Raw genomic sequence first — 27,415 nt, 5'->3', positions numbered from 1 at the left:
ACCCTATGGGTGCCCCCCCCCCCACATTGAGCCCCCCCCCTTCCCCCTTTAGGATCCCATTATACCCTATGGGTGTCCCCCCCCCATTTAGGTTCCCATTATACCCTATGGGTCCCCCCCCATTTAGGTTCCCATTATACCCTATGGGTCCCATTATACCCTATGGGGTTCCCCCCCCCATTTAGGTTCCCATTATACCCTATGGTCCCCCCCCATTTAGGTTCCCATTATACCCTATGGATCCCATTATACCCTATGGGTTTCCCCCCCCATTTAGGTTCCCATTATACCCTATGGGTCCCCCCCCCCATTTAGGTTCCCATTATACCCTATGGATCCCATTATACCCTATGGGTCCCCCCCCCATTTAGGTTCCCATTATACCCTATAAGTCCCCCCCCCCATTTAGGTTCCCATTATACCCTATGGGTCCCATTATACCCTATGGGTCCCCCCCCCATTTAGGTTCCCATTATACCCTATGGATCCCATTATACCCTATGGGTCCCCCCCCCCCCCATTTAGGTTCCCATTATACCCTATGGGTCCCATTATACCCTATGGGTCCCCCCCCCATTTAGGTTCCCATTATACCCTATGGGTCCCCCCCCCCATTTAGGTTCCCATTATACCCTATGGGTCCCATTATACCCTGTGGGTCCCCCCCCCATTTAGGTTCCATTATACCCTATGGGTGTCCCCCCCACCCATTTAGGTTCCCATTATACCCTATGGGTTTCCCCCTCCCCCATTTAGGTTCCTATTATACCCTATGGGTCCCCCCCCCATTTAGGTTCCCATTATACCCTATGGGTCCCCCCCCCATTTAGGTTCCCATTATACCCTATGGGTCCCATTATACCCTATGGGTCCCCCCCCCATTTAGGTTCCCATTATACCCTATGGGTCCCCCCCCCATTTAGGTTCCCATTATACCCTATGGGTTTCCCCCCCCATTTAGGTTCCCATTATACCCTATGGGTCCCATTATACCCTATGGGTCCCCCCCCCATTTAGGTTCCCATTATACCCTATGGGTCCCATTATACCCTATGTGTCCCCCCCCCCCTCACCTTCTCTCTCCGTTTCTCCTCCTCATGCTCCTTATTGGGGGGGGCCGCCCCCCCCACCCCATAATTCCCATCGGGTGGGAACAATTCGGGGGGGGGGCGGGATCCTCCATTGTTGGGGGGGGGCTCCGGGCTCCGCCCCCTCCGAGCTCGTTTACGAAGGAGATCGGTGCGGGCCTGGGGGGGGGGACATGATGGAAGACCCCCCCATAGACTATTATAGACCCCCCCCCGTAGAGTTATAGACCCCCCATAGACCATTATAGACCCCCCTACCCCCCCCATAGACTTATGAACCCCCTCCCCCCCCATAAAGACTTATAGACCCCCCCCCCCCCCGCATAGACCTATAGAGCCCCCTACCCCCCCCCATAGACTATTATAGACCCCCCCCCATAGACCATTATAGACCCCCCCCATAGACCTATAGACCCCCCCCATAGAGTTATAGACCCTCCCATAGGCCATTATAGACCCCCCTACCCCCCCCCATAGACTTATGAACCCCCTCCCCCCCCATAAAGACTTATAGACCCCCCCCATAGACTATTATAGTCCCCCCCCCCCCCGCATAGACCTATAGAGCCCCCTACCCCCCACATAGACCATTATAGACCCCCCCCCATAGACTATTATAGACCCCCCCATAGACCATTATAGACCCCCTCTCATAGACCTATAGACCCCCCCCCCATAGACTATAATAGACTCCCCCCATAGACCTATAGAGCCCCCTACCCCCCCCATAGACTATTATAGACCCCCCCCCATAGACCATTATAGACCCCCATACCCCCCCCATAGACTTATGGGCCCCCTCCCCCCCCCATAAAGACTTATAGACCCCCCCCCATAGACTATTATAGTCCCCCCCCCCCTCGCATAGACCTATAGAGCCCCCTACCCCCCACATAGACCATTATAGACCCCCCCTCATAGACCTATAGACCCCCCCCATAGACCATTATAGACCCCCCCCATAGACCCATAGACCCCGCCCCATAGACTATTATAGACCCCCCCCATAGACCATTATAGACCCCCCTACCCCCCCCATAGACTTATGAACCCCCTCCCCCCCATAATTATAGACCCCCCCCCATAGACCATTATAGACCCCCCTACCCCCCCCCATAGACTTATGAACCCCCTCCCCCCCCATAAAGACTTATAGACCCCCCCATAGACTATTATAGTCCCCCCCCCCCCCCCGCATAGACCTATAGAGCCCCCTACCCCCCACATAGACCATTATAGACCCCCCCCCATAGACTATTATAGACCCCCCCCATAGACCATTATAGACCCCCCCTCATAGACCTATAGAACCCCCCCCCCATAGACTATTATAGACCCCCCCCCATAGACCTATAGAGCCCCCTACCCCCCCCATAGACTATTATAGACCCCCCCCATAGACCATTATAGACCCCCCCCATAGACCTATAGACCCCCCCCATAGAGTTATAGACCCCCCCATAGACCATTATAGACCCCCCTACCCCCCCCATAGACTTATGAACCCCCTCCCCCCCCATAAAGACTTATAGACCCCCCCCATAGACTATTATAGTCCCCCCCCCCCCGCATAGACCTATAGAGCCCCCTACCCCCCACATAGACCATTATAGACCCCCCCCCATAGACTATTATAGACCCCCCCACCATAGACTATTATAGGGCCCCCTCCCCCCATAGACTATTATAGACCCCCCCATAGACTATTATAGACCCCTTCCCCCCCCATAGACCATTATAGACCCCCCCCCCATAGACTATTATAGACCTCCCCCACCATAGACTATTATAGGGCCCCCTCCCCCCATAGACTATTATAGACCCCCCCCCATAGACTATTATAGACCCCCCCATAGACTATTATAGACCCCTTCCCCCCCCATAGACTATTATAGACCCCCCCCTATAGACTATTATAGACCCCCCCCCCCCCATAGACTATAATAGACCGCCCCATAGACTATTATAGGCCCCTCCCCCCCCCCCCCCCCAAACCACAATGGTTTGTTCCACTTCCGCCTCTTCACCACACTTCCGCTCTACGCCGGAAGTGGAAGCCTACACTTCCGCCCGCGCCGCCATCTCGGCGCATGCGCTCTGTTCCCCCTTATCTCCACCACCACGTGACCCCCCGCGCGCATCCGCTCTACGCCGGAAGTTAAAGGCCACCGCCGCCATGTTGGCGCATGCGCACTTCACCCCCCGGTTCGGGCCTACCTCCTGCTCCGCTCTCCTCGCCCTCGCCTCGTTCTTTTTCCGTTCCTCCTCCGCCGCCGCCTCGTCCCTCCGGACCCGGGCCACGTTGTCCTTATTGCGGACATGCCACGATTTCTTCGGTAGGATATTCATGGCCGCCTCCTTCTTCTTCTTCCTTCAGCTCCTTCCCCGCTCACTTCCGGCTTTGAGATGAAGCACTTTCTACTTCCGGTCAGGCTTCATCCTGATTGGGTGAAGCTCGACTAGTCCCGCCTTTCCGCTTCCTGCCGCGCGAGGCATGATGGGAGGCAATATGGAGGACAACGGGCTCCATAGAGACCCATAGGGACCCATAGAGACCCATAGGGACCCATAGGGACCCATAGAGACACATAGGGACCCATAGGGACCCATAGAGACTCCATAGGGACCCATAGGGACCCCATAGGGACCCATAGGGACCCATAGAGACCCATAGAGACCCATAGGGACCCATAGAGACCCCATAGGGACCCATAGAGACCCATAGGGACCCCATAGAGACCCATAGAGACCCCATAGGGACCCATAGAGACCCATAGAGACTTCATAGGGACCCATATGGACCCATAGAGACCCATAGGGACCCATAGAGACCCATAGGGACCCATAGGGACCCATAGAGACCCCATAGGGACCCATAGGGACCCATAGGGACCCATAGAGACCCATAGGGACCCATAGAAACGCATAGAGATGCATAGGGACCCATAGGGACACATAGAGACCCCATAGAAACCCATAGGGACCCCATAGGGACCCATAGAGACCCCATAGAGACCCATAGGGACCCATAGGGACCCATAGGGACCCATAGGGACACATAGAGACCCATAGAGGCCCATAGGGACCCCATAGAGACCCATAGCACAGTTGGGGCCAGTTGGGGCCATTCATTCTGGGCTCAATTTGGGGCCATTTTGGGGTCACTCAGGCCCATTTTGGGCTCATTTAGGCCCATTTGGGGTCACTTAGGCCCATTTTAGGGTCATTTGGACCCGTTTTGGGGTCACTTACGGCCCATTTGGGCTCATTTAGGGCCATTTTAGGGGTTATTTGGGCCCATTTGGGGTCATTTGGGCCCATTTTGGGATCATTTGGGCCCATTTTAGGGTCATTTGGACCCACTTTGGGGTTATTTGGGCCCATTTTGGGGTCATTTGGGCCCATTTAAGGGTCATTTAGGGCCCATTTTGGGGTCATTTAGGCCCACTTTAGGGTCACTTGAGCCCACTTTAGGGTCATTTGGACCCATTTTGGGGTCATTTGGGCCCATTTTGGGGTCATTTGGGCGCATTTGGGGTCACTTGGGCCCATTTTAGTGTCATTTGGGGCCATTTTGGGGTTATTTGGGCCCATTTGGGGTCATTTAGGCCCATTTTGGGCTCATTTAGGCCCATTTGGGGTCACTTAGGCCCATTTTAGGCTCATTTGGACCCATTTTGGGGTCACTTACGGCCCATTTGGGGCTCATTTAGGCCCATTTGGGGTCATTTAGGCCCATTTTGGGCTCATTTGGGGCTACTTTGTGCCCAATTTAGGGTCATTTGGACCCATTTTGGGCTCATTTGAGGCCACTTTGGGTCCATTTTAGGGTCATTTAGATCCATTTTGGGGTCATTTAGGCCCATTAAGGGTCATTTAGGGCCATTTTGGGGTTATTTAGGCCCATTTTGGGGTCATTTGGACCCATTTTGGGGTCAATTAGGCCCATTTTGGGGTCATTTGGGCGCATTTGGGGTCACTTGGACCCATTTAAGTGTCATTTGGGGCCACTTTGGGGTCACTCAGGCCCACTTTAGGGTCATTTGGACCCATTTTGGGGTCACTTATGGCCCATTTTGGGCTCATTTGGGGCTACTTTGTGCCCAATTTAGGGTCATTTGGACCCATTTTGGGGTCATTTGAGGCCACTTTGGGTCCATTTTAGGGTCATTTAGACCCATTTTGGGCTCATTTGGACCCATTTTGGGCTCATTTAGGCCCATTAAGGGTCATTTAGGGCCATTTTGGGGTTATTTGGGCCCATTTGGGGTCATTTGGACCCATTTTGGGCTCATTTGAGGCCACTTTGGGTCCATTTTAGGGTCATTTGGACCCATTTTGGGCTCATTTGGACCCATTTTGAGGTCATTTAGCGCCATTTTGGGCTCATTTAGACCCATTTTGGGCTCATTTAGCGCCATTTTGGGGTCATTTAGACCCATTTTGGGCTCATTTGGACCCATTTTGGGCTCATTTAGGCCCATTTACTCCCATTTTTTACCCAATCCATCCCATTCCAACTCAATTCCATTCCAACACCATTTATTCCCCCTCCTTCCCCCCCCCCTCCCCTTTCTCCTTCTTCCCCCCCCCCATCACAGCGCACCCCCCCAGCACCATTAAAGGCACAACGTGCCCCCACCACCCCACAGCCCCCCAGCACCTCCACGTATCCCCCCCCCCCAGCAACACAAACCCAATACACAGATACTCGTACGCCCTCATCTTCAGCAGCCATTGAACCGTGCGACCCACGGGACCCCCCAGGACCCCCCCCCCCAATTTCCTTTCGGCCGCTGATTCGGCCGCCAGCCACAAGGGGACGCTGAGGAAGCTGAGGTAGTAACCGGGATGAAGGCCGTGCCAATAGGCTGAGACCAGCATGGTCATGGCTGCCCTATGGGGGGGGATATGGGGGGCAGGGGGAATATGGGGGTCCTATTACCCCCCATCCCCTTCCTATTGCCCCCCATCCCCCTCCCATTGCCCCCTATTGCCCCCCAATGACCCCCAACCCCCCTCTAATTGCCCCCCATTGCCCCGCATCCCCCTCCTATTGCCCCCTATTGCCCCCCATCCCCCTCCCATTGCCCCCCATCCCCCTCCTATTGCCCCCTATTGCCCCCCAACTCACCCCCATTGCCCCCCATCCCCCTCCTATTGCCCCCTATTGCCCCCCACTGCCTCCTATTGCCCCCATTGCCCCTTATTGCCCCCCCCAAGCCCCTTCTACTGCCCCCTATTGCCCCCCAATCCCCCTCCCGTTGCCCCCTACTGCCCTCTATTGCCCCCCATTCCCCTTCTATTGCCCCCCATCCCCCTCCTATTGCCCCCCATTGCCACCCATTCCCCTCCTATTGCCCCCCAATGACCCCAATCCCCCTCTTATTGCCCCCCATCCCCCTCCTATTGCCCCCTATTGCCCCCCATCCCCCTCCCATTGCCCCCCATCCCCCTCCTATTGCCCCCTATTGCCCCCTATTGCCCCCCAAATCCCCCCCATTGGCCCCCATCCCCCTCCTATTGCCCCCTATTGCCCCCCATCCCCCTCCTATTGCCCCCCATTCCCCTCCTATTGCCCCCCATCCCCCTCCCATTGCCCCCTATTGCCCCCCATCCCCCTCCCAGTGCCCCCCATTGCCCCCCATCCCCCTCCCATTCCCCTCCTATTGCCCCCCACTGCCTCCTATTGCCCCCCATTGCCCTCTATTGCCCCCCATCCCCCTCCTATTGCCCCCTATTGCCCCCCATCCCCTTCCTATTGCCCCCCACTGCCCCCCAACCCCCCTCCCATTGCCCCCTATTGCCCCCCACTGCCCTCTATTGCCCCCCAACTCCCCCCCATTGCCCCCCATTGCCCTCTATTGCCCCCCATCCCCCTCCCATTGCCCCCTATTGCCCCCCATCCCCCTCCTACTGCCCCCCATCCCCCTCCCATTGCCCCCTATTGCCCCCCACTGCCTCCTATTGCCCCCATTGCCCTCTATTGCCCCCCATTGCCCTCTATTGCCCCCCATCCCCCTCCTATTGCCCCCTATTGCCCCCCATTGTTCCCCAATGACCCCCAACCCCCCTCTAATTGCCCCCCATTGCCCCGCATCCCCCACCTATTGCCCCCTATTGCCCCCCAACTCCCCCCCATTGCCCCCCATCCCCCTCCTATTGCCCCCTATTGCCCCCCAACTCCCCCCCATTGCCCTATGCCCTATTGTCCCTATGGGGGGACAATATGAGGGGCAGGGGGAATATGGGGGTCAGGGGGGACATGGGGGTCCTATTGGCCCCCATCCCCTTCCTATTGCCCCCCAACTCCCCCCCATTGCCCCCCATCCCCCTCCTATTGCCCCCTATTGCCCCCCATCCCTTCCTATTGCCCCCCACTGCCCCCTACTGCCCCCCAACCCCCTCCCATTGCCCCCTATTGCCCCCTACTGCCTCCTATTGCCCCCCATCCCCCTCCCATTGCCCCCCATTGCCCTCCATCCCCCTCCCATTGTCCTCTATTGCCCCCCAACTCCCCCCCATTGCCCCCTATTGCCCCCCATCCCCCTCCCATTGCCCCCTATTGCCCCCCATCCCCCTCCCATTGCCCCCCATTACCCCCCATATGTTACCTGAGGGCGGGTGGGTTCCTGGGCGCCTTCCTATGCACATAATGTGCCAACCACCATTGGACCGTCATGTTCCAGTGTCTCATCCCGTCCCGGAACCGCACACAGAAATCGGTACCAACCGGGTCAATGTTCCGGATGGTCGAGTAGTCCCAGCCTGAGGGGGGGCTGGGGGACAATGGGGGGCAATAGAGATCAATGGGGGGCAATGGGAGTCAATGGGGGGCAATGGGGGCCAATGGGGGTCAATGGGGGTCAATGGGAGTCAATGGGAGTCAATGGGAGTCAATGGGGATCAATGGGGGGCAATGGGGGGCAATGGGAGTCAATGGGGGGCAATGGGAACCAATGGGGGCAATGGGAGGCAATAGGAACCCCATAGGACCCTATAGGACCCCTATAAGACCCCACAGGACCCCCATATGCCCCCCATAGGACCCCCATAGAACCCTATAGGAACCCTATAAGACCCCATAGGACCCCTATAGGACCCCATAAGACACCCATAGGACCCTATAAGACCTCCATAGGACCCCATAGAACCCCTATAGGACCCCACAGGACCCCTATAAGACCTTATAGGACCCCACAGGACCCCATACACTCCCCATAGACCCCCTACAGTACCCCTATAAGACACCATAGCCCCCCATAGACCCCATAGAACCCCTATAGGACCCCATAGACCCCCATAGAACCCCATAGGACCCCATAGAACCCCTATAGCACCCCATAGCCCCCCCTATACCCCCCATACTCACCCGTCCCCCTCTTTCTCCTCCCATCCCGGTTCCGGTCCCCGTCCCGGTTTGGCGTTGGCTCCTTCCGGTACCGCCCCGAACCCGGCAGCGACACACGCGGCTTCGGCTCCGATCCACGCCACGTAAAAACGCATCCGGAACGCGAAAAAAACGGCGGCCACGTGTAAAAAACGAACCGGAACCGGCTTCTCTTCGAAACCGAAAGTGAAACCGGAAGTAGAGGGACCGGAACCGGAAGTAGCGGGACCGGAACCGGAAGTGTGGCCGGAACCGGAAGTGACGCGTAAGCCGGCAGTGGGAAACAAGATGGCGGCCGCCAGCCCCGCCGCCGCCATGAATGGGGTGAGACGGAGGCGGAGCAGGACGGAGGAGAACGGGGGGGGAGGGGGGGGGCGGAGAATCCAGCGCCGGTGGGTGGAAAAACGGTAAAACGGGCCTGAAATAACCGAGATAACGGGGAGATAAGGGAGATAGAGTCACATAGGACCCCATAGACCCCATAGGACCCCATAGACCCCATAGGACCCCATAGAACCCCATAGGACCCCCATAGGACCCCATTGGCCCCATAGGATTCCTATAAGACCCCATAGACCCCCATAGGACCCCATAGGACCCCCATAGGACCCCATAGACCCCCATAAGACCCCATAGAACCCCATAGAACCCCATAGAACCCATAGAACCCCATTGGCCCCATAGGATCCCTATAACACCCCATAGACCCCATAGGACCTCATAGGACCCCTATAAGATAAGACCCCATAGACCCCCATAGACCCCATAGACCCATAGTATCCCTATAAGACCCCATAGACCCCATAGGATCCCTATAAGACCCCATAGACCCCATAGGATCCCTATAAGACCCCATAGACCCCCATAAGACCCCATAGACCCCATAGGATCCCTATAAGACCCCATAGACCCCCATAGGATCCCTATAAGACCCCATAGAACCCCATAGGATCCCTATAAGACCCCATAGACCCCATAGGATCCCTATAAGACCCCATAGACCCCATAGGATCCCTATAAGACCCCTATAAGACCCCATAGACCCCCATAGACCCCATAGACCCATAGTATCCCTATAAGACCCCATAGACCCTATAGACGCCATAGGCCCCATAGGACCCCCGTAAGACCCCATAGAACCCCATAGGATCCCTATAAGACCCCTATAAGACCCCATAGACCCCATAGGATCCCTATAAGACCCCATAGACCCCCATAAGACCCCATAGAACCCCATAAGACCCCATAGGACCCCATAGGATCCCTATAAGACCCCATAGACCCCATAGGACCCCATAGACACCATAGGATCCCTATAAGACCCCTATAAGACCCCATAGACCCCATAGGACCCCATAGACACCATAGGATCTCTATAAGACCCAATAGAACCCATAGGACCCCATAGACCCCATAGGATCCCTATAAGACCCCATAGACCCCATAGTACCCCATAGACCCCATAGGACCCCTATAAGACCCCATAGACCCCCATAAGACCCCATAGACCCCATAGGATCCCTATAAGACCCCATAGACCCCATAGGATCCCTATAAGACCCCATAGACCCCCATAGGACCCCATAGACCCCATAGGATCCCTATAAGACCCCATAGACCCCATAGACGCCATAGACCCCATAGGATCCCTGTAAGACCCCATAGACCCCCATAAGACCCCATAGACACCATAGGATCCCTATAAGACCCCATAGAACCCCCATAAGACCCCATAGACACCATAGGATCCCTATAAGACCCCATAGAACCCCCATAGGACTCTATAGGACCCCATATGCCCCCCATAGGACCACATAGAACTCCACAGAACCCCCATAGAAACCCTATAGGACCCCTATAAGACCCCACAGGACCCCACAGACCCCATAGGACCCCTATAAGACCCCACAGACCCCATAGGATCCCTATAAGACCCCTATAAGACCCCACAGACCCCCATAGGACTCCATAGACCCCATAGGACCCCCATAGACCCCATAGGACCCCCATAAGACCCCATAGACCCCCATAAGACCCCATAGACCCCATAGGACCCCCATAAGACTCCATAGACCCCCATAAGACCCCATAGAACCCCATAAGACCCCATAGACACCATAGATCCCCATAGGCCCCATAGGATTCCTATAACACCCCATAGACCCCATAGACCCCATAGGATCCCTATAAGACCCCATAGAACCCATAGGATCCCTATAAGACCCCCTAGACCCCATAGGATCCCTATAAGACCCCATAGACCCCATAGGATGCCTATAAGACCCCATAGACCCCATAGACGCCATAGACCCCATAGGATCCCTGTAAGACCCCATAGACCCCCATAAGACCCCATAGACACCATAGGATCCCTATAAGACCCCATAGAACCCCCATAGGACTCTATAGGACCCCATATGCCCCTCATAGGACCACATAGAACCCTATAGGACCCTATAGAACCCCACAGGACCCCCATAGAACCCCTATAGGACCCCTATAAGACCCCATAGGACCCCATAGGACCCATAAGACCCCATAGAACCCCATAGACCCCATAGGACACATAGGCCCCGCCCACCTGTCAGCAGCCCCAGGTAGCAGTAGCTGTAACACAGGATGTCAATCACGCCGGGGCAGCCAATCACGTTCTTCCCTGCCTTTGACGTCACTTCCGGCCCCGCCTCCAGCTCCTCCTGCAGGTCCCAGGCCAGGCTCACCAGCTGAGGGGGCGGAGTCACGTTAGGCCACGCCCCCTTCACGTGATTGGTCCGTTTCCACAGGCCACGCCCCCAAAACCTCTAGCCCCGCCCACCTGCGCTGAGCCATAGGGATCCATAGAGACCCATAGGAACCCATAGAGACCCATAGAGACTCCATAGAGACCCATAGGAACCCATAGAGACCCATAGAGACCCCATAGGGACCCATAGACCCATAGGAACCTATAGAGACCCCATAGGAACCCATAGAGACCCATAGAGACCCATAGGAACCTATAGAGACCCCATAGGGTCCCATAGAGACCCCATAGGAACCCATAGAGACCCCATAGGGACCCATAGAGACCCCATAGAGTCCCCATAGGGACCCATAGACCCATAGGAACCCATAGAGACCCCATAGAGACCCAATAGAGACCCATAGAGACCCATAGAGACCCCATAGAGACCCATACGGACCCATAGAAACCCCATACGGACCCATAGGGACCCATAGAGACCCATAGAGACACCATAGAGACCTATAGGGACCCCATAGAGACCCATAGGAACCCATAGAGACCCATAGAGACCCAATAGAGATCCATAGAGACCCATAGAGACCTATAGGGACCCATAGAGACCCATAGAGACCCCATACGGACCCATAGAGACCCCACAGAAACCCCATAGGGGCCCATAGAGACCCCATAGGAACCCCATAGAGACCCCATAGGAACCCCATAGAGACCCATAGGGACCCATAGAGACCCCATAGAGACCCATAGGGACCCTCAGAGACCCCATAGAGACCCATAGGAACCCCATAGGGACCCATAGAGACCCATAGGAACCCCATAGAGACCCATAGGGACCCATAGAGACCCCATAGGGACCCATAGAGACCCATAGGGACCCATACGAACCCCATAGGGACCCATAGAGACCCATAGGAACCCCATAGAGACCCATAGGGACCCATAGAGACCCCATAGAGACCCATAGGGACCCTTAGAGACCCCATAGAGACCCATACGAACCCCATAGGGACCCATAGAGACCCATAGGAACCCATAGAGACCCCATAGGGACCCATAGAGACCCCATAGAAACCCCATAGAGACCCCATAGAAACCCCATAGGGACCCATAGAGACCCCATAGGGACCCATAGAGACCCCATAGAGACCCATAGAGACCCCATAGAAACCCCATAGAGACCCCATAGAAACCCCATAGGGACCCATAGAGACCCATAGGAACCCATAGAGACCCCATAGGGACCCATAGAGACCCCATAGAGACCCCATAGGGACCCATAGAGACCCCATAGGGACCCATAGAGACCCATAGGGACCCATACGAACCCCATAGGGACCCATAGAGACCCATAGGAACCCCATAGAGACCCATAGGGACCCATAGAGACCCCATAGAGACCCATAGGGACCCTTAGAGACCCCATAGAGACCCATACGAACCCCATAGGGACCCATAGAGACCCATAGGGACCCCATAGGGACCCATAGAGACCCATAGAGACCCCATAGGGACCCATAGACCCATAGGAACCCATAGAGACCCAATAGAGACCCATAGAGACCCATAGGGACCCATAGAGATCCCATAGAAACCCCATACGGACCCATAGAGACCCCATAGAAACCCCATAGGGACCTATAGAGACCCATAGAGACCCATAGAGACCCACAGAGACCCCATAGAGACCCATACGGACCCATAGAAACCCCATACGGACCCATAGGGACCCATAGAGACCCATAGAGACCCAATAGAGACCTATAGGGACCCCATAGAGACCCACAGAGACCCATAGGAACCCATAGAGACCCAATAGAGATCCATAGAGACCCATAGAGACCTATAGGGACCCATAGAGACCCCATAGAGACCCACAGAGACCCATAGAGACCCATAGAGACCCCATAGAGACCCATAGAGACCCATAAGGACCCAATAGAGATCCATAGGGACCCATAGAGACCCCATAGGGACCCATAGGGACCCATAGGGACCCATAGAGACCCCATAGAAACCCCATAGGGACCCATAGAGACCCCATAGGAACCCCATAGAGACCCATAGGGACCCCATAGAAACCCTATACGGACCCATAGAGACCCATAGAGACCCCATAGAGACCCATAGGAACCCCATAGGGGCTTATAGAGACCCATAGGAACCCCATAGGGACCCATAGAGACCCCATAGAAACCACATAGGGGCCCATAGAGATCCCCCCCCCCCAGCCCCATAGCGGCACCTTGAGGGTGAGCAGCAGTTGTAGGGCGTTGGCGTAGGGGGGCGGTGGGGGCAGCCCCCATATGGGGGCAGTGCGGAACAGCAGCAGGTACCCGAAGGTCCAGAGCATGGAGGCTGCCCCACAGCGTCTATGGGGCACAAGGGGGGGGAGTCAGGGAGCCCTGCCCCATAGCGAGACCTGCCCTATAGTGAGCCCTGCCCTATAGGGACAGCCCCATAGGTAACCACCCCCCCATCCCTATAGGAAAACCAAGAGACCCCATAGGGACCCATAGAAACCCCATAGAGACCCCATAGGGACCCATAGGGACCCATAGAGACCCATAGAGACCCTATAGGGACCAAGAGACCCATAGAGACCCCATAGGGACCCATAGAGACCCCATAGGGACCCATATAGACCCCATTGGGACCCATAGAAACCCCATTGGGACCCATAGAAACCCCATTGGGACCCATAGAAACCCCATAGAAACTCAGAGACCCACAAGGATCCATAAAGACCCATAGGAACCTCATAAAGACCCATAGCAACCCCATAGGACCCCCACAGCGACCACTCCTACCCCATAAGTAAACCCCCTCCTCCCCCATAGGGGCTGCCCCATAGGGCCCTACCACAAAACCACAGCAATGGGGAAGTGGGGCCCCCAATTTCCTGCCCCCCCCCCCAAATGCGGAACTGCCCCACATCACCCCATAGATCTACCCCATAAGTCCCCCCCCCAGCCCCATATCCCCCCACAATCACCTCTAGCCCCACATATTCCCCCCCCTACAGCCCTATATCCTCCCCATAACTCCCCCCCCCAGGCCCCCCTGCCCCATAGAACCCTTCCCCCCCCCAGCCCCACATCCTGCCCCACATCCAGCCCCACATCACCCCACAGATCTACCCCATAAGTCCCCCCCAGCCCCATATCCCCCCCCAGCCCCACATATTCCCCCCCCTACAGCCCTATATCCCCCCCATAACTCTCCCCCCCAGGCCCCCCCTGCCCCATAGAACCCTTCCCCCCCCCCAGCCCCACATCCTGCCCCACATCACCCCATATCCAGCCCCACATCACCCCATAGATCTACCCCATAAGTCCCCCCCAGCCCCATATCCCCCCCCAGCCCCACATATTCCCCCCCCTACAGCCCTATATCCCCCCCATAACCCCCCCCTGCCCCATAGAAACCCCCCCCAGCCCCACATCCTGCCCCACATCTCCCCATACCGAGGCAGCAGCCGCAGCAGGAGGCAGCAGCCCAGCACCGTCAGCAGGGAGTGCAGGATGTGGGCCCCACAAGTCAATAGGGCCACGGCCCCCCCCAGAGCCGCTGCCCCATAGCGCCTTCGGTTGGGACCTGGGGGGCAGAAATAGAGGAAGGGGGGTCAGAAATGCACAGCCCCAAATATAGAAACCCCATAAGTGAACATAGGGACCCCATAGAGACACACAGGACCACATAGAGACCCATAGGGACCCATAGAGACCCATAGAGAACCATAGGGACCCATAGAGACCCATAGAGACCCATAGAGAACCATAGGGACTCATAGAGACCCATAGAGACCCATAGGGACTTACAGAGACCCATAGGGACCCATAGAGACCCATAGGGACCCATAGGGACTTACAGAGACCCATAGGGACCCCATAGAGACCCATAGGGACCCATAGAGACCCATAGAGACCCCATAGGGACCCATAGAGACCCATAGGGACCCATAGAGACCCATAGGAACCCATAGAGACCCATAGAGACCCCATAGGGACCCATAGAGACACATAGGGACCCGTAGAGACCCATAGAGACCCATAGAGACCCATAGGGACTTACAGAGACCCATAGGGACCCCATAGAGACCCATAGAGACCCCATAGGGACCCATAGAGACCCATAGGGACCCATAGAGACCCATAGGGACCCATAGAGACCCATAGGAACCCATAGAGACCCATAGAGACCCCATAGGGACCCATAGAGACACATAGGGACCCATAGAGACCCATAGAGACCCATAGAGACCCCATAGAGACCCATAAAGACCCACAGAGACCCCATAGGGACCCCATAGGGACACATAGGGACCCATAGAGACCCACAGAGCCTCCTTATCGCCCCCCCCCCCCCTTATCTCCCCCTTATCATCTCACCCCCCCCATGGAACACGATTCCAGCCGGGATCGAGGCCCCCAGCACAGCCAGGTACGTCAGCTCCTCGGCCTGCATGGCGACATGGGGGGGCGGAAAATGGGCTACGCCCCCTTTAAGAACCCCACCCCCCCCTAATTCACACCCACCCTCTCATTGGTCCAGCTCCCCTTCAGCTCCGCCCTCATTGGTCCAGCCCCCCCCTTCCAAGCCCCGCCCACCTCAGCTCAGCTCAAAGATGGCGGACGCGGAGGTAAAAAGGGACGCGGCCCCTTTAAGAGAGGACGCAACGGGGGAATAAGGGATACGGCCCCTTTAAGAGCGGGGGTGGGGGGGGGTTAAACGATGCGGCCCCTTTAAGAGTGGGCCCCCCTCCCCCCTTTAAAAGGGCACACTGGAAACGGGGACCCTTTCGCTGAGCGTTGCCCCTTTAAGAGAACGTTGCCCCTTTAAGACGACATTCAACCCTTAAAGAAGAAATGTGGTTCCTTTGAATTGTGGGGACCACTTCTGGGCGGCGTTGCCCCTTTAAGAGGGATGTTGCCCCTTTAAGGAGGGGGGGGAACCTCGAGAAGGAGACGACCGGTCCTTAAAGGGGCAATGCTTCTTAAAGCGGCAACTGGGGTGGCCCACTACGATCTATGGGTCTAACTGCGTGTCCCAGTGGGGGTCTGTGGGTCTTGGGGTGATATGTGGGGCTCTATTGGTCCATATGGGTCTCTGTGGGTCGCTATGGGGTGTCTGTGGGTCCCTATGGGTCTCTTTGGGTCTCTATGGGGTCTCCATGGATTATCTATGGGTCTCTATGGCTCCCTATGGGTTCCTGTGGGTCCCTATGGGTCCCAATGGTGTCTCTATGGGGTTCTTATAGGTCTTTATAGCGTCTCCATGGGTCCCTATGGGTCTCTATGTGTCTCTATGGGTCCCTATGGGTCCCAATGGGGTCTCTATGGGGTTCTTATGGGTCCTTATAGGGTCTCTATGGGTCCCTATGGGTCTCTATGGGTCTCTATGTGTCTCTATGGGTCCCAATGGGGTCTCTATGGGGTTCTTATGGGTCCTTATAGGGTCTCTATGGGTCCCTATGGGTCTCTATGGGTCTCTATGTGTCTCTATAGGTCCCTATGGGTCCCAATGGGGTCTCTGTGGGTTCCTATGGGTCTCTTTGGGTCTCTATGGGGTCTCCATGGACTATCTATGGGTCCCTGTGGGTCCCTGTGGGTCCCTATGTGTCTCTATGGGTCTCTATGGGTTCCTATGGGTCTCTATGGGTCCCTATGTGTCTCTATGGGTCTCTATGTGTCCCTATGGGTCCCTATGGGTCTCTATGGGTTTCTATGGGTCCCTATGGGTCCCTATGGGTCCCTATGGGTCTCTATGGGTCTCTATGGGTCCCTATGGGTCTCTATGGGGTCCCTATGTGTCTCTATAGGTCCCTATGTGTCCCTATGGGTCTCTATGGGTCTCTATAGGTCCCTGTGTGTCTCTATGGGTCCCTATGGGTCTCCGTGCCCCCTTCAGGCCCCGCTCCGTCTCCACACGTACCGGAACCGGATGTTGTTGTGGGACCCGGAAGCGGTTCGGATCGTTCGGGAGCGGTACCGGATGTGGGGGGTGCTCGTTGGCGCCCCCTGGCGGCGAGGAGGGGGACGGCGACTTCCGCTCCAGCTGCTACCGGAAGAAGGGAGGCTGCTACAGGAAATGGGGGCCGCCATGTTGGATCCGGAACCGGAAATGGGGAGACCGGAAGGAAAACCGAGACAGGAAGTGAGAGGGGGAAGGGAGAGACCGGAAGTAGGGCTGGAAAGGCCGAGACCGGAAGTGGGGTTGAAAATGCCGGAAACGGAAGTGGGAATGAAAAGGCCGAGACCGGAAGTGGGGGTGAATAGGCCGGAAACGGAAGTGAGGGTGAAAAGGCCGAGACCGGAAGTAGGGGTGGAAAGCTGCGGGGAGGAAGTGGGAGAAAAAAGACCGGAAATAAATGGGCCGGAAGTGGGAAGGGAGGGAGCGGAAGCGGAGAAACCGGAAGCTGAAATGAAAGGACCGGAAACGGAAGTACAGGAGGTCGGAACCGATGGACCGGAAGTGGGAACTGATGGGCCGGAAGTGGATGTGGAGGGGCCGGAAATGGATGCAGAGAGACCGGAAGCGGATGTAGAAAGACCGGAAGCGGAAGGTGAGAGTCGGGGGTGTGGTCGAAAGGGGGCGTGGCTTCCATAAGCCCCGCCCCCTGAGCCTCCCTCCCCCCCAGGTCACGTGGAGCGTCGCTTCCGGGTTTACCGGGACCTTTGGGGGCGGGGCTTCCACCTGACGGCGGGAGGGAAGTTCGGAGGAGACTTCCTGGTGTATCCCGGTGAGTCCTATGGGGCCTATGGGCATCTATGGGGCTCTATAGTGGTCCTATGGGGCTCTATGGGGGTCCTATGGGGTTCCTATGGGGCTCTATGGGGATCTATGGGGTTCCTATGGGGCTCTATGGGGGTCTATGGGGGTACTGGGGGGCTCTATAGTGGTCCTATGGGGATCTATGGGGCTCTATGGGGGTCCTATGGGGGTCCTATGTGACTCCTATGGGGCTCTATGGGGGTCCTATGGGGTTCCTATGGGGCTCTAATGGGCTCTATGGGGGTCCTATGGGGCACTATGGGTGTTCTATGGGGTTTGATGGGGCTCTATGGGGGTCCTATGGGTCTCCGTGGGGCTCTATGGGGTTCCTATGGGGGTCCTATGTGACTCCTATGGGGCTCTATGGGGCTCTATGGGGGTCCTATGGGGCTCTATGGGGGTCTATGGGGGTACTGGGGGGCTCTATGGGGTCATGGGGGGCTCTAAGCGGCTCTATGGGGGTCCTATGGGGCTCTATGGGGTCATGGGGGGCTCTAAGGGGCTCTATGGGGTTCCTATGGGGCTCTATGGGGCTCTATGGGGGTACTGGGGGGCTCTATAGTGGTCCTATGGGGATCTATGGGGCTCTATGGGGTTTGATGGGGCTCTATGGGGGTCCTATGGGGCTCTATGGGGTTCCTATGGGGGTCCTATGTGACTCCTATGGGGCTCTATGGGGGTCTATGGGGGTCCTATGTGACTCCTATGGGGCTCTATGGGGGTCCTATGGGGCTCTATGGGGGTCCTATGGGGTTCCTATGGGGCTCTATGGGGCTCTATGGGGGTCCTATGGGGCTCTATGGGGCTCTATGGGGGTCCTATGGGGCTCTATGGGGGTCCTATGGGGTTCCTATGGGGCTCTATGGGGGTCTATGGGGGTACTGGGGGGCTCTATGGGGGTCTATGGGGCTCTATAGGGGTCCTATGGGGATCTATGGGGCTCTATGGGGGTCCTATGGTGCTCTGTGGGGGTACTGGGGGGCTCTATGGGTGTCCTATAGGGCACTATGGGGGTTCTATGGGGTTTGATGGGGCTCTATGGGGGTCCTATGGGTCTCCGTGGGGCTCTATGGGGTTCCTATGGGGGTCCTATGTGACTCCTATGGGGCTCTATGGGGCTCTATGGGGGTCCTATGGGGCTCTATGGGGATCTATGGGGGTACTGGGGGGCTCTATGGGGGTCCTATGGGGCTCTATGGGGATCCTATGGGGCTCTATGGGTGTCCTATGGGGTTCCTATGGGGCTCTATGGGGGTCTATGGGGGTACTGGGGGGCTCTATGGGGTCATGGGGGGCTCTATGGGTGTCCTATGGGGCTCTGTGGGGTCATGGGGGGGCTCTATGGGGGTCCTATGGGGCTCTATGGGGGTCCTATGGGGTCTTATGGGGCTCTGTGGGGGTCCTGGGGTCTCTATGGAGGTCCTATGGGGCTCTATGGGGGTCCTGGGGTCTCTATGGGGGTCCTATGGGGCTCTATGGGTGTCCTGGGGGCCTCTATGGGGGTTCTGGGGGGCTCTATGGGGGGTCCTGGGGTCTCTGTGGGGGTCCTGGGGTCTCTATGGGGGTTCTATGGGGCTCTATGGGTGTCCTGGGGTCTCTATGGGGGTCCTATGGGGCTCTATGGGTGTCCTGGGGTCTCTGTGGGGTTCCTATGGGGCTCTATTGGAGTCTATGGTGCTCTATGGGGGTCCTATGGGGTTCTATGGGGCTCTATTGGAGTCTATGGTGCTCTATGCGGGTCCTATGGGGTTTTATGGGGTTCTATGGGGCTCTATGGGTGTCCTGGGGGGCTCTATGGGGGTCCTATGGGGCTCTATGGGGGTCCTGGGGTCTCTATTGGGGTCCTATGGGGCTCTATGGGGTCATGGGGGGCTCTAAGGGGCTCTATGGGGGTCCTATGGGGTTCCTATGGGGCTCTATTGGAGTCTGTGGTGCTCTATGGGGGTCCTATGGGGTTCCTATGGGGCTCTATGGGGTCCTATGGGGGTCCTGGGGGGCTCTATGGGGGTCCTATGGGGCTCTGTGGGGTTCTATGGGGATCCTGTGGGGCTCTATGGGGGTCTATGGGGCTCTGTAGGGGTCCTATGGGGTTCCTATGGGGCTCTATGGGGGTCCTATGGTGCTCTATGGGGGTATTGGGGGGCTCTATTGGGGTCCTATGGGGCTCTATGGGGTTCTATGGGGATCCTGTGGGGCTCTATGGGGTCTATGGGGCTCTATAGGGGTCCTATGGGGATCTATGGTGCTCTATGGGGGTCCTATGGGGTTCTGTGGGGCTCTATTGGGGTACTGGGGGGCTCTATGGGGGTCCTGGGGTCTCTATGGGGGTCCTATGGGGCTCTATGGGTGTCCTGGGGGCCTCTATGGGGGTTCTGGGGGGCTCTATGGGGTTCCTATGGGGCTCTATTGGAGTCTATGGTGCTCTATGGGGGTCCTATGGGGTCCTATGGGGCTCTATTGGAGTCTATGGTGCTCTATGGGGGTCCTATGGGGTCCTATGGGGCTCTATGGGGGTCCCACCCCCTAAGTTCCATCCCCACCCCCAGGCCCCCCTCCCCTGTTCCACGCCGGGGCGGTGGCGCTCTGTCCGTGCAGTTCCGCTCCGTTACCGCTGGGGGCGCTGCTGAGCGCGGCCCGACTCGGAACCGCAGCCCGGAAGTCGCTGCTGCTCTGCGCCGCGCCGCCAGGGGGCGCCACTGAGTACAGCCAGCTCAGGTGGAGGCGGGACTTAGCGTGACCACGCCCACTTGGGGGGCGGGGCTTCGGTTTGACCACGCCCCTTTCCCTATTATACACTGGGAGTGACTTGATCTAAGCCACGCCCACTTTGGGGGCGGAGCTTCGTTAGACCACGCCCCCTTCCGTATTATACACTGGGAGTGACTTGCCCTAAACCACGCCCACTTGGGGGCGGGGCTTCGTGAGACCACGCCCCCTCCCTTATTATATACAGTGGATGGTGCTTTGCATAACCACGCCCACTTGTGGGCGGAGCTTCTGTTTGACCACGCCCCTTCATTATTGTATGTGGAGTGCGTGTTTGCATAACCACGCCCACTTGTGGGCGGGGCTTCGTTAGACCACCCCCCTTATTATATACACGCTATGTGAATTAGCATAACCACGCCCACCTCTGAGTTGACCACGCCCCCACCATTGCTATGTATATAAAGGGGCGTGGCTTTGTTAACATGGGGGGCGTGGTTTGTGTTTGGCCACGCCCCCTCTCTATGTCACTGTTGGTTTTGGGGTGAAATGAGGCAGTTTTGGGAATAAAGAATTGCTGTTTTTTAAGGCCTGTGGTATCTGTGGGGCTGAGCAGGGCTATGGGGCAGGGAGGGGTGGGATCTATGAAGCGGAGCAGGGCTATGGGGCAGGGAGGGGTGGGATCTATGGGGCAGAGTGGGGCTATGGGGCAGGGAGGGGTGGGATCTATGGGGCAGGGGGGGGCTATGGGGCAGGAAGGGGTGGGATCTATGGGGCAGAGTGGGGCTATGGGGCTTGGAGGGGAGTATGGGGTAATATGAAGCTATAGGGCAGGGAGGGGTGGGATCTATGGGGCAGAGCAGGGCTATGGGGCAGGGAGGGGTGGGATCTATGGGGCAGAGTGGGGCTATGGGGCAGGGAGGGGTGGGATCTATGGAGCAGAGTGGGGCTATGGGGCTTGGAGGGGGGTATGGGGTAATATGAAGCTATAGGGCAGGAAGGGGTGGGATCTATGGGGCAGAGTGGGGCTATGGGGCAGGGAGGGGTGGGATCTATGGGGCAGAGCGGGGCTATGGGGCTTGGAGGGGGGTATGGGGTAATATGAAGCTATAGGGCAGGAAGGGGTGGGATCTATGGGGCAGGAGGGGGCTATGGGGCAGGGAGGGGTGGGATCTATGGGGCAGAGTGGGGCTATGGGGCAGGAAGGGGTGGGATCTATGGGGCAGGAAGGATCTATGGGGCTTGGAGGGGGGTGTGGGGCAATATGGAGCTATAGGGCAGGGAGTGATGGAATCTATGGGGCAGGAAGGGGGGCCATGGAGTGGGGGGGGGCTATGGGGCAGGAAGGGGCTGCCGTGGGGCAGATATGGGTCCCTGTGGGGCAGAAGTGGGTCAGCTGTGGGGCACAGGGGGTTGTTTCTATGGGGCGGGGGGGAGGGGCGCGTTGCTGTCTGGCTCCGCCCCCCCCCCACCTTGAGCTGCTTTGATCCCCCCCCCCCATTGTCCCCCCCCCCCACTGCCCCACAGCGCAGCGACTGCAGCACCGAGTGCACGGACCGAGTGCAGGTAGGGGGGGGGGCTCTATGGGGGTCCTATGGGGCTCTATGGGGCTCTATGGTGGTCCTGGGGGGCTCTATGAGGCTTCTATGAGGCTCTATGGGGGTCCTATGGGGCTCTATGGGGCTCTATGGTGGTCCTATGGGGCTCTATAGGGGTCCTATGGGGCTCTATGGGGGTCCTATGGGGCTCTATGGGGGTCCTGTGGGTTCCTGAGGGGCTCTATGGGGGGCTCTATTGGTGTCCTGGGATCTTTCTGGGGGTCCTGGGGGCTCTATGTGGCTCTGTGGGCGTCCTGGGGGTCTCTATGGGGCTCTATAGGGGTCTATGGGGGTCCTATGGGGCTCTATGGGGCTCTATGAGGCTTCTATGGGTCTTTGGGGGTCCTATGGGGCTCTATAGGGCTCTATGGGGTTCCTGGGGAGCTCTATGGGGCTCTATGGGGCTCTAGAGTAGTCTTATGGGGCTCTATAGGGCTCTCTGGGGGGTCTATGGGGATCCTATGGGGCTCTATGGGGGGCCTATTGGGTCCTGTGGGGCTCTATAGGGCTCTATGGAGCTATATGGGGGTCCTATGGATCTCTATGGGGCTCTATGGAGCTATATGGGGGTCCTATGGGGCTCTATGAGGCTCTAGAGGAGTCCTATAGGGCTCTACTGGCGTCCTGGGGGGGCTCTATGGGGGTCCTTTGGGGCTCTATGGGGTTCTGGGGGGCTCTATGGGGCTCTATGAGGGTCCTGGGAGCTCTATGGGTGTCCTATGGGGCTCTATGGGGCTCTAGAGGAGTCCTATAGGGCTCTACTGGCGTCCTGGGGGGGCTCTATGGGGCTCTATGGGGGTCCCATGGGGGTCTATGGGGATCCTATGGGGCTCTATGGGGGGCCTATTGGGTCCTATGGGGCTCTATAGGGCTCTATATGGGGGTCCTATGGGGCTCTATGGGGCTCTATGGAGCTCTATGGGGGTCCTATGGGGCTCTATGGGGCTCTATGGGGCTCAACGCTGACCCCCATCTCCTTCCCTCTCCACAGGCTCCGTTGCACACTCGTGTGCAAACCCCCCCCCCATCCCCCATAGAAAACAACGATGCATCTCAGCCCCACAACCTTGGTGACGTTGGGGGCGCTCTGGGGGTCGGTGGGGGGTTTTAATGGGGTGGGGGGGGGGTCCCCCCCGATTCATTTGCACGGCGTTACCCCCGGGGGGGGACGTGGGTTGTGGGGGGGGGGGGCTTTGCACGAGGGTTTGCACGAGGATTTACACGGGGGGGGTGGGGGGGTGGATAATGGAGGGGGGGGGTCGTTTAAAGGGGGAGGGGGGGGTCAATGGGATTGGTACAAGGGGGGGGGGGTGCAGGGGGGGGGTGGGGGGGGGGTGGGCGTGCAAGGGGATTTGCACGAGGATTTGCACGCGGCCGTGCTGAGGTTGAGGGAGGCGTTGGTGCAACAGAAGGAGGCGGCCTTGGAGCTGGCGGCCAAACTGGGGCAGTGCGAAGCCAGGGGGGGATTAAATGAGGGGGGGGGGCAATTACACGAAGGGGGGGGGCAATTAAATGGAGGGGGGGGGCAATTACACGGAGGGGGGGGGCAATTAAATGAAGCTGGGGGGCGATTAAATGAAGCTGGGGGGCGATTAAATGGAGCTGGGGGGCAATTACACGAAGGTGGGGGGCAATTAAATGAAGCTGGGGGGCAATTAAATGGAGCTGGGGGGCAATTAAAGGAGGCGGGGGGGCAATTAAAGGAGGGGGGGGGGCACGAAGAGGGGGGAGCTGTAGTTGCAGGTGCGGCCTCCAACCAGCAGAGGGCGCTGCAGGGATTGAGGCAGCGGCTGCAGCAGCTGCAGGTGAGGCCTATAGAGGGGGGGGTAATAAGGGGGGTGGGTTTCTGCCCCCCCCCCATATATATATATAGATATATATATATATCCTGATCCGCTTTGGTGTCCATCTGTCTGACCCCCCCCCCCCCGGTGTGGCCTAATTAACCCGGTGCTGATTAACGTGGGATTAATGAGGGCAGCTCCGGTGTGGGGTTAAATATAAGCTACTTGTGTGGGGGGGGGGGGGGTTGTGGGGATATAGGGGGTGGGGGTGGGGAATGGGGGGGGTGTGGGGCTGGATATGGGGCTATGGGGTGGGGATATGGGGCTATGGGGTGGGATTGAGGGGGTTATAGGGCAGGATATGGGGCTATGGGGCTGGATATGGGGCTATGGGGTGGGGATATGGGGCTATGGGGTGGGATTGAGGGGGTTATAGGGCAGGATATGGGGCTATGGGGCTGGATATGGGGCTATGGGTGGGGATATGGGGCTATGGGGTGGGATTGAGGGGGTTATAGGGCAGGATATGGGGCTATGGGGTGGGATTGGGGGGAGTATGGGGCTGGATATGGGGCTATGGGGTAGGATTGGGGGGGTTATAGGGCAGGATATGGGGCTATGGGGCGTGATATGGGGCTATGGGGCAGGATATGGGGCTATGGGGGTGGGACTGAGGGGGCTATGGGGTGGGTTATGGGGCTAAGGGGCTGGATATGGGGCTATGGGGTGGGATTGAGGGGGCTATGGGGCAGGATATGGGGCTATGGGGTGGGATTGGGGGGGCTATGGGGCAGCTATGGGGCGGCTATAGGGCAGCTATGGGGCAGCCATGGGGCAGTTATGGGGCAGCCATGGGGCGGCTATGGGGCAGCTATGGGGCGGCTATGGGGCAGCTATGGGGCAGCTATGGGGCAGCCATGGGGCAGCTATGGGGCTGCTATGGGGCAGCTATGGGGCAGCTATGGGGCAGCTATGGGGCAGCTATGGGGCAGTTATGGGGCAGCTATGGGGCAGCCATTGGGGCAGCCATGGGGCAGCTATGGGGCAGCTATGGGGCTGCTATGGGGCAGCTATGGGGCAGCTATGGGGCAGCTATGGGGCAGTTATGGGGCAGCCATGGGGCAGCTATGGGGCAGCTATGGGGCAGCTATGGGGCAGCTATGGGGCCGGCTATGGGGCGGCTATGGGCAGCTATGGGGCAGTTATGGGGCAGTTATGGGGCAGCCATGGGGCGGCTATGGGGCAGCTATGGGGCAGCTATGGGGCAGCTATGGGGCAGCCATGGGGCAGCTATGGGAGACCAGCTATGGGGCAGCTATGGGGCGTTGGTCAGCTATGGGGCAGCTATGGGGCAGATATGGGGCAGCTATGGGGCAGCCATGGGTCGGCTATGGGGCAGCCATGGGGCAGCTATGGGGCAGCCATGGGGCAGCTATGGGGCAGCTATGGGGCAGCTATGGGGCAGCCATGGGGCGGCTATGGGGCAGCTATGGGGCAGCTATGGGGCAGCCATGGGGCGGCTATGGGGCAGCTATGGGGCAGCTATGGGGCAGCTATGGGGCAGCTATGGGGCAGATATGGGGCAGCTATGGGGTGGCTATGGGGTATCTATGGGGCAGCTATGGGGCAGCCATGGGGCAGCTATGGGGCAGCCATGGGGCAGCCATGGGGCATCTATGGGGCAGCCCCATTGTCCTCCCCCCAGCACAGCCGCAATGTCTCTGGGCTGCGGGAGGCGCTGCAGAAGAAGATCGGCCTCTTAGAGCTGCAGCTCCATCACCACGGCAACGGCAGCCGTTCCCATGGCAACCCACAGCCCCACGGCAACCAGCTGGGAGCTCATCTCCATGGCAACCAGCAGCAGCATCTCCATGGCAACCAGCATCATGATCTCCATGGCAACCAGCATCACGGTCTCCATGGCAACCAGCAGCATGGCGGTCACCATGGCGACCACAGCAAGAGCGGGGACCACGGCAACCATCATGGCGACCTCCATGGCAACCAGCATCACGATCTCCATGGCAACCATCACCATGGCAAACAGCATCACCATGGCAACCATCACCATGGCGACCATCAGAGCCGGCTGAGCAGCATCCTCCATGAGCATCTCCATGGCAACCAGCATCATGGCGATCTCCATGGCAACCATCATGGCGATCTCCATGGCAACCAGCATCATGGCGGTCACCATGGCGACCCCCATCATCATCATCATGGTTTCCATGGCAACCATCACAGTCACCATGGCGACCATAGCGAGAACATGGCGACCACGGTCACCATGGCGACCAACAGAAGGGTGGGGGCATCACGGCGGTCTCCATGGCAACCATCACCATGGCAACCGTGAGGAGAAACATGGCGACCATCACCATGGCGACCATCTCCATGGCAACCATCACCATGGCAACCACGAGGACAAACATGGCGACCATAAAGCTGGTATCCATCACCACGATGGTCTCCATGGCAACCATCACCATGGCAACCATCACCATGGCAACCATCACCATGGCAACCACGAGGACAAACATGGCGACCATCACCATGGCAACCACGAGGACAAACATGGCGACCATCACCATGGCAACCACGAGGACAAACATGGCGACCATCATCACCATGGCAACCGTCACCATGGAGACGGGCTGTGGGACCGAAGCGGTCGCCATGGAGACGAGGAGGAGGAAGGTGAGGGTCACCTGAGGTCACATGGGGTCACCTGAGGTCACATGGGGTCACGGGGTCACCTGAGGTCACATGGGGTCACCTGAGGTCACATGGGGTCACGGGGTCACCTGAGGTCACATGGGGTCACCTGAGGTCACATGGGGTCACGGGGTCACCTGAGGTCACATGGGTCACCTGAGGTCACATGGGGTCACGGGGTCACCTGAGGTCACATGGGGTCACCTGAGGTCACATGGGGTCACGGGGTCACCTGAGGTCACATGGGGTCATATGAGGTCACATGGGGTCACGGGGTCACCTGAGGTCACATGGGGTCACCTGAGGTCACTAAGGGTCACGGGGTCATCTGAGGTCAACCATAGGATGGGGTTACTCCAGGTCAACCATAGGATGGGGTCATTCAAGGTCATATGGGGATGGGGTCACCCGAGGTCACAGTATGGGGTCATTTAAGGTCATAATATGGGGTCACCTGAGGTCACGTGGGGTCATGGGTCACCTGAGGTCACCCATAGGACGGGGTTACTCCAGGTCAACCATAGGATGGGGTTATTCAAGGTCATATGGGGGACGGGGTCACCCAAGGTCACAATATGGGGTCATTTAAGGTCACAATATGGGGTCACCTAAGGTCACTA

General features: G+C 58.0%; 4 protein-coding genes across 7 annotated transcripts; 2 read left to right on the top strand and 2 right to left on the bottom strand.

Moving 5' to 3' along the window:
• Positions 1–976: 976 nt before the first annotated feature.
• On the bottom strand, positions 977–3,593 carry LENG1 (leukocyte receptor cluster member 1). The gene is made up of 2 exons (XM_085533827.1): positions 3,306–3,593; positions 977–1,247 (listed from the first exon to the last, which is right to left on the bottom strand). Exons 1-2 carry the CDS (start codon positions 3,435–3,437, stop codon positions 1,044–1,046), a joined length of 336 nt encoding a protein of 111 aa, XP_085389953.1. The 5' UTR covers positions 3,438–3,593; the 3' UTR covers positions 977–1,043.
• Positions 3,594–5,613: 2,020 nt separating this feature from the next.
• Positions 5,614–15,699, bottom strand: MBOAT7 (membrane bound acylglycerophosphatidylinositol O-acyltransferase MBOAT7). The gene is made up of 7 exons (XM_085533807.1): positions 15,610–15,699; positions 14,686–14,815; positions 13,464–13,590; positions 11,060–11,201; positions 8,461–8,896; positions 7,703–7,867; positions 5,614–5,985 (listed from the first exon to the last, which is right to left on the bottom strand). The coding sequence occupies exons 1-7, from the start codon at positions 15,683–15,685 to the stop codon at positions 5,631–5,633; spliced, it is 1,431 nt and encodes a 476-aa protein (XP_085389933.1). The 5' UTR covers positions 15,686–15,699; the 3' UTR covers positions 5,614–5,630.
• Positions 8,696–23,440, top strand: TSEN34 (tRNA splicing endonuclease subunit 34). Of its 4 annotated transcripts, XM_085533808.1 has the most exons (5): positions 15,684–15,860; positions 17,129–17,783; positions 17,859–17,960; positions 22,226–22,264; positions 23,288–23,440. In XM_085533808.1, exons 1-5 carry the CDS (start codon positions 15,684–15,686, stop codon positions 23,368–23,370), a joined length of 1,056 nt encoding a protein of 351 aa, XP_085389934.1. In that variant the 3' UTR covers positions 23,371–23,440. The 4 variants fall into 4 exon arrangements, with proteins under 4 accessions (XP_015706652.2, XP_085389934.1, XP_015706653.2 ...); XM_015851166.3 differs by lacking the exons at positions 15,684–15,860; positions 22,226–22,264; positions 23,288–23,440 and adding exons at positions 8,696–8,802; positions 20,539–21,286; XM_015851167.3 differs by lacking the exons at positions 22,226–22,264; positions 23,288–23,440 and adding an exon at positions 20,539–21,286.
• A 536-nt stretch (positions 23,441–23,976) lies between these two features.
• LOC146751696 (uncharacterized) lies at positions 23,977–26,797 on the top strand. The gene is made up of 2 exons (XM_085533781.1): positions 23,977–24,101; positions 25,786–26,797. Exon 2 carries the CDS (start codon positions 26,409–26,411, stop codon positions 26,790–26,792), a length of 384 nt encoding a protein of 127 aa, XP_085389907.1. The 5' UTR covers positions 23,977–24,101; positions 25,786–26,408; the 3' UTR covers positions 26,793–26,797.
• Positions 26,798–27,415: the final 618 nt, after the last annotated feature.

Source organism: Coturnix japonica, unplaced genomic scaffold, assembly GCF_054131305.1.
Source record: "Coturnix japonica strain WE unplaced genomic scaffold, WE-NBRP24 Scf063, whole genome shotgun sequence".
Lineage (NCBI taxonomy): Eukaryota > Metazoa > Chordata > Aves > Galliformes > Phasianidae > Coturnix > Coturnix japonica.
This window is presented reverse-complemented; position numbering and strand designations above follow the sequence as displayed.

Coding starts and splice junctions, on each gene's coding strand:
- MBOAT7 (XM_085533807.1), bottom strand. CDS start 15,685: ATGCAGGCCGAGGAGCTGACGTACCTGGCTGTGCTGGGGGCCTCGATC. Junction 14,816..15,609: donor AATCGTGTTCCATGGGGGGG/GTGAGATGATAA, acceptor TCTGCCCCCCAG/GTCCCAACCGAAGGCGCTAT. Junction 5,986..7,702: donor AGGAACCCACCCGCCCTCAG/GTAACATATGGG, acceptor CCCCCCCCATAG/GGCAGCCATGACCATGCTGG.
- LOC146751696 (XM_085533781.1), top strand. CDS start 26,409: ATGGCAACCATCACCATGGCAACCGTGAGGAGAAACATGGCGACCATC.
- TSEN34 (XM_015851167.3), top strand. CDS start 15,684: ATGGCGACATGGGGGGGCGGAAAATGGGCTACGCCCCCTTTAAGAACC. Junction 17,784..17,858: donor AGAAAGACCGGAAGCGGAAG/GTGAGAGTCGGG, acceptor CCTCCCCCCCAG/GTCACGTGGAGCGTCGCTTC. Junction 17,961..20,538: donor AGACTTCCTGGTGTATCCCG/GTGAGTCCTATG, acceptor CCCCACCCCCAG/GCCCCCCTCCCCTGTTCCAC.
- LENG1 (XM_085533827.1), bottom strand. CDS start 3,437: ATGAATATCCTACCGAAGAAATCGTGGCATGTCCGCAATAAGGACAAC. Junction 1,248..3,305: donor CGAGGAGAGCGGAGCAGGAG/GTAGGCCCGAAC, acceptor CCCCCCCCCCAG/GCCCGCACCGATCTCCTTCG.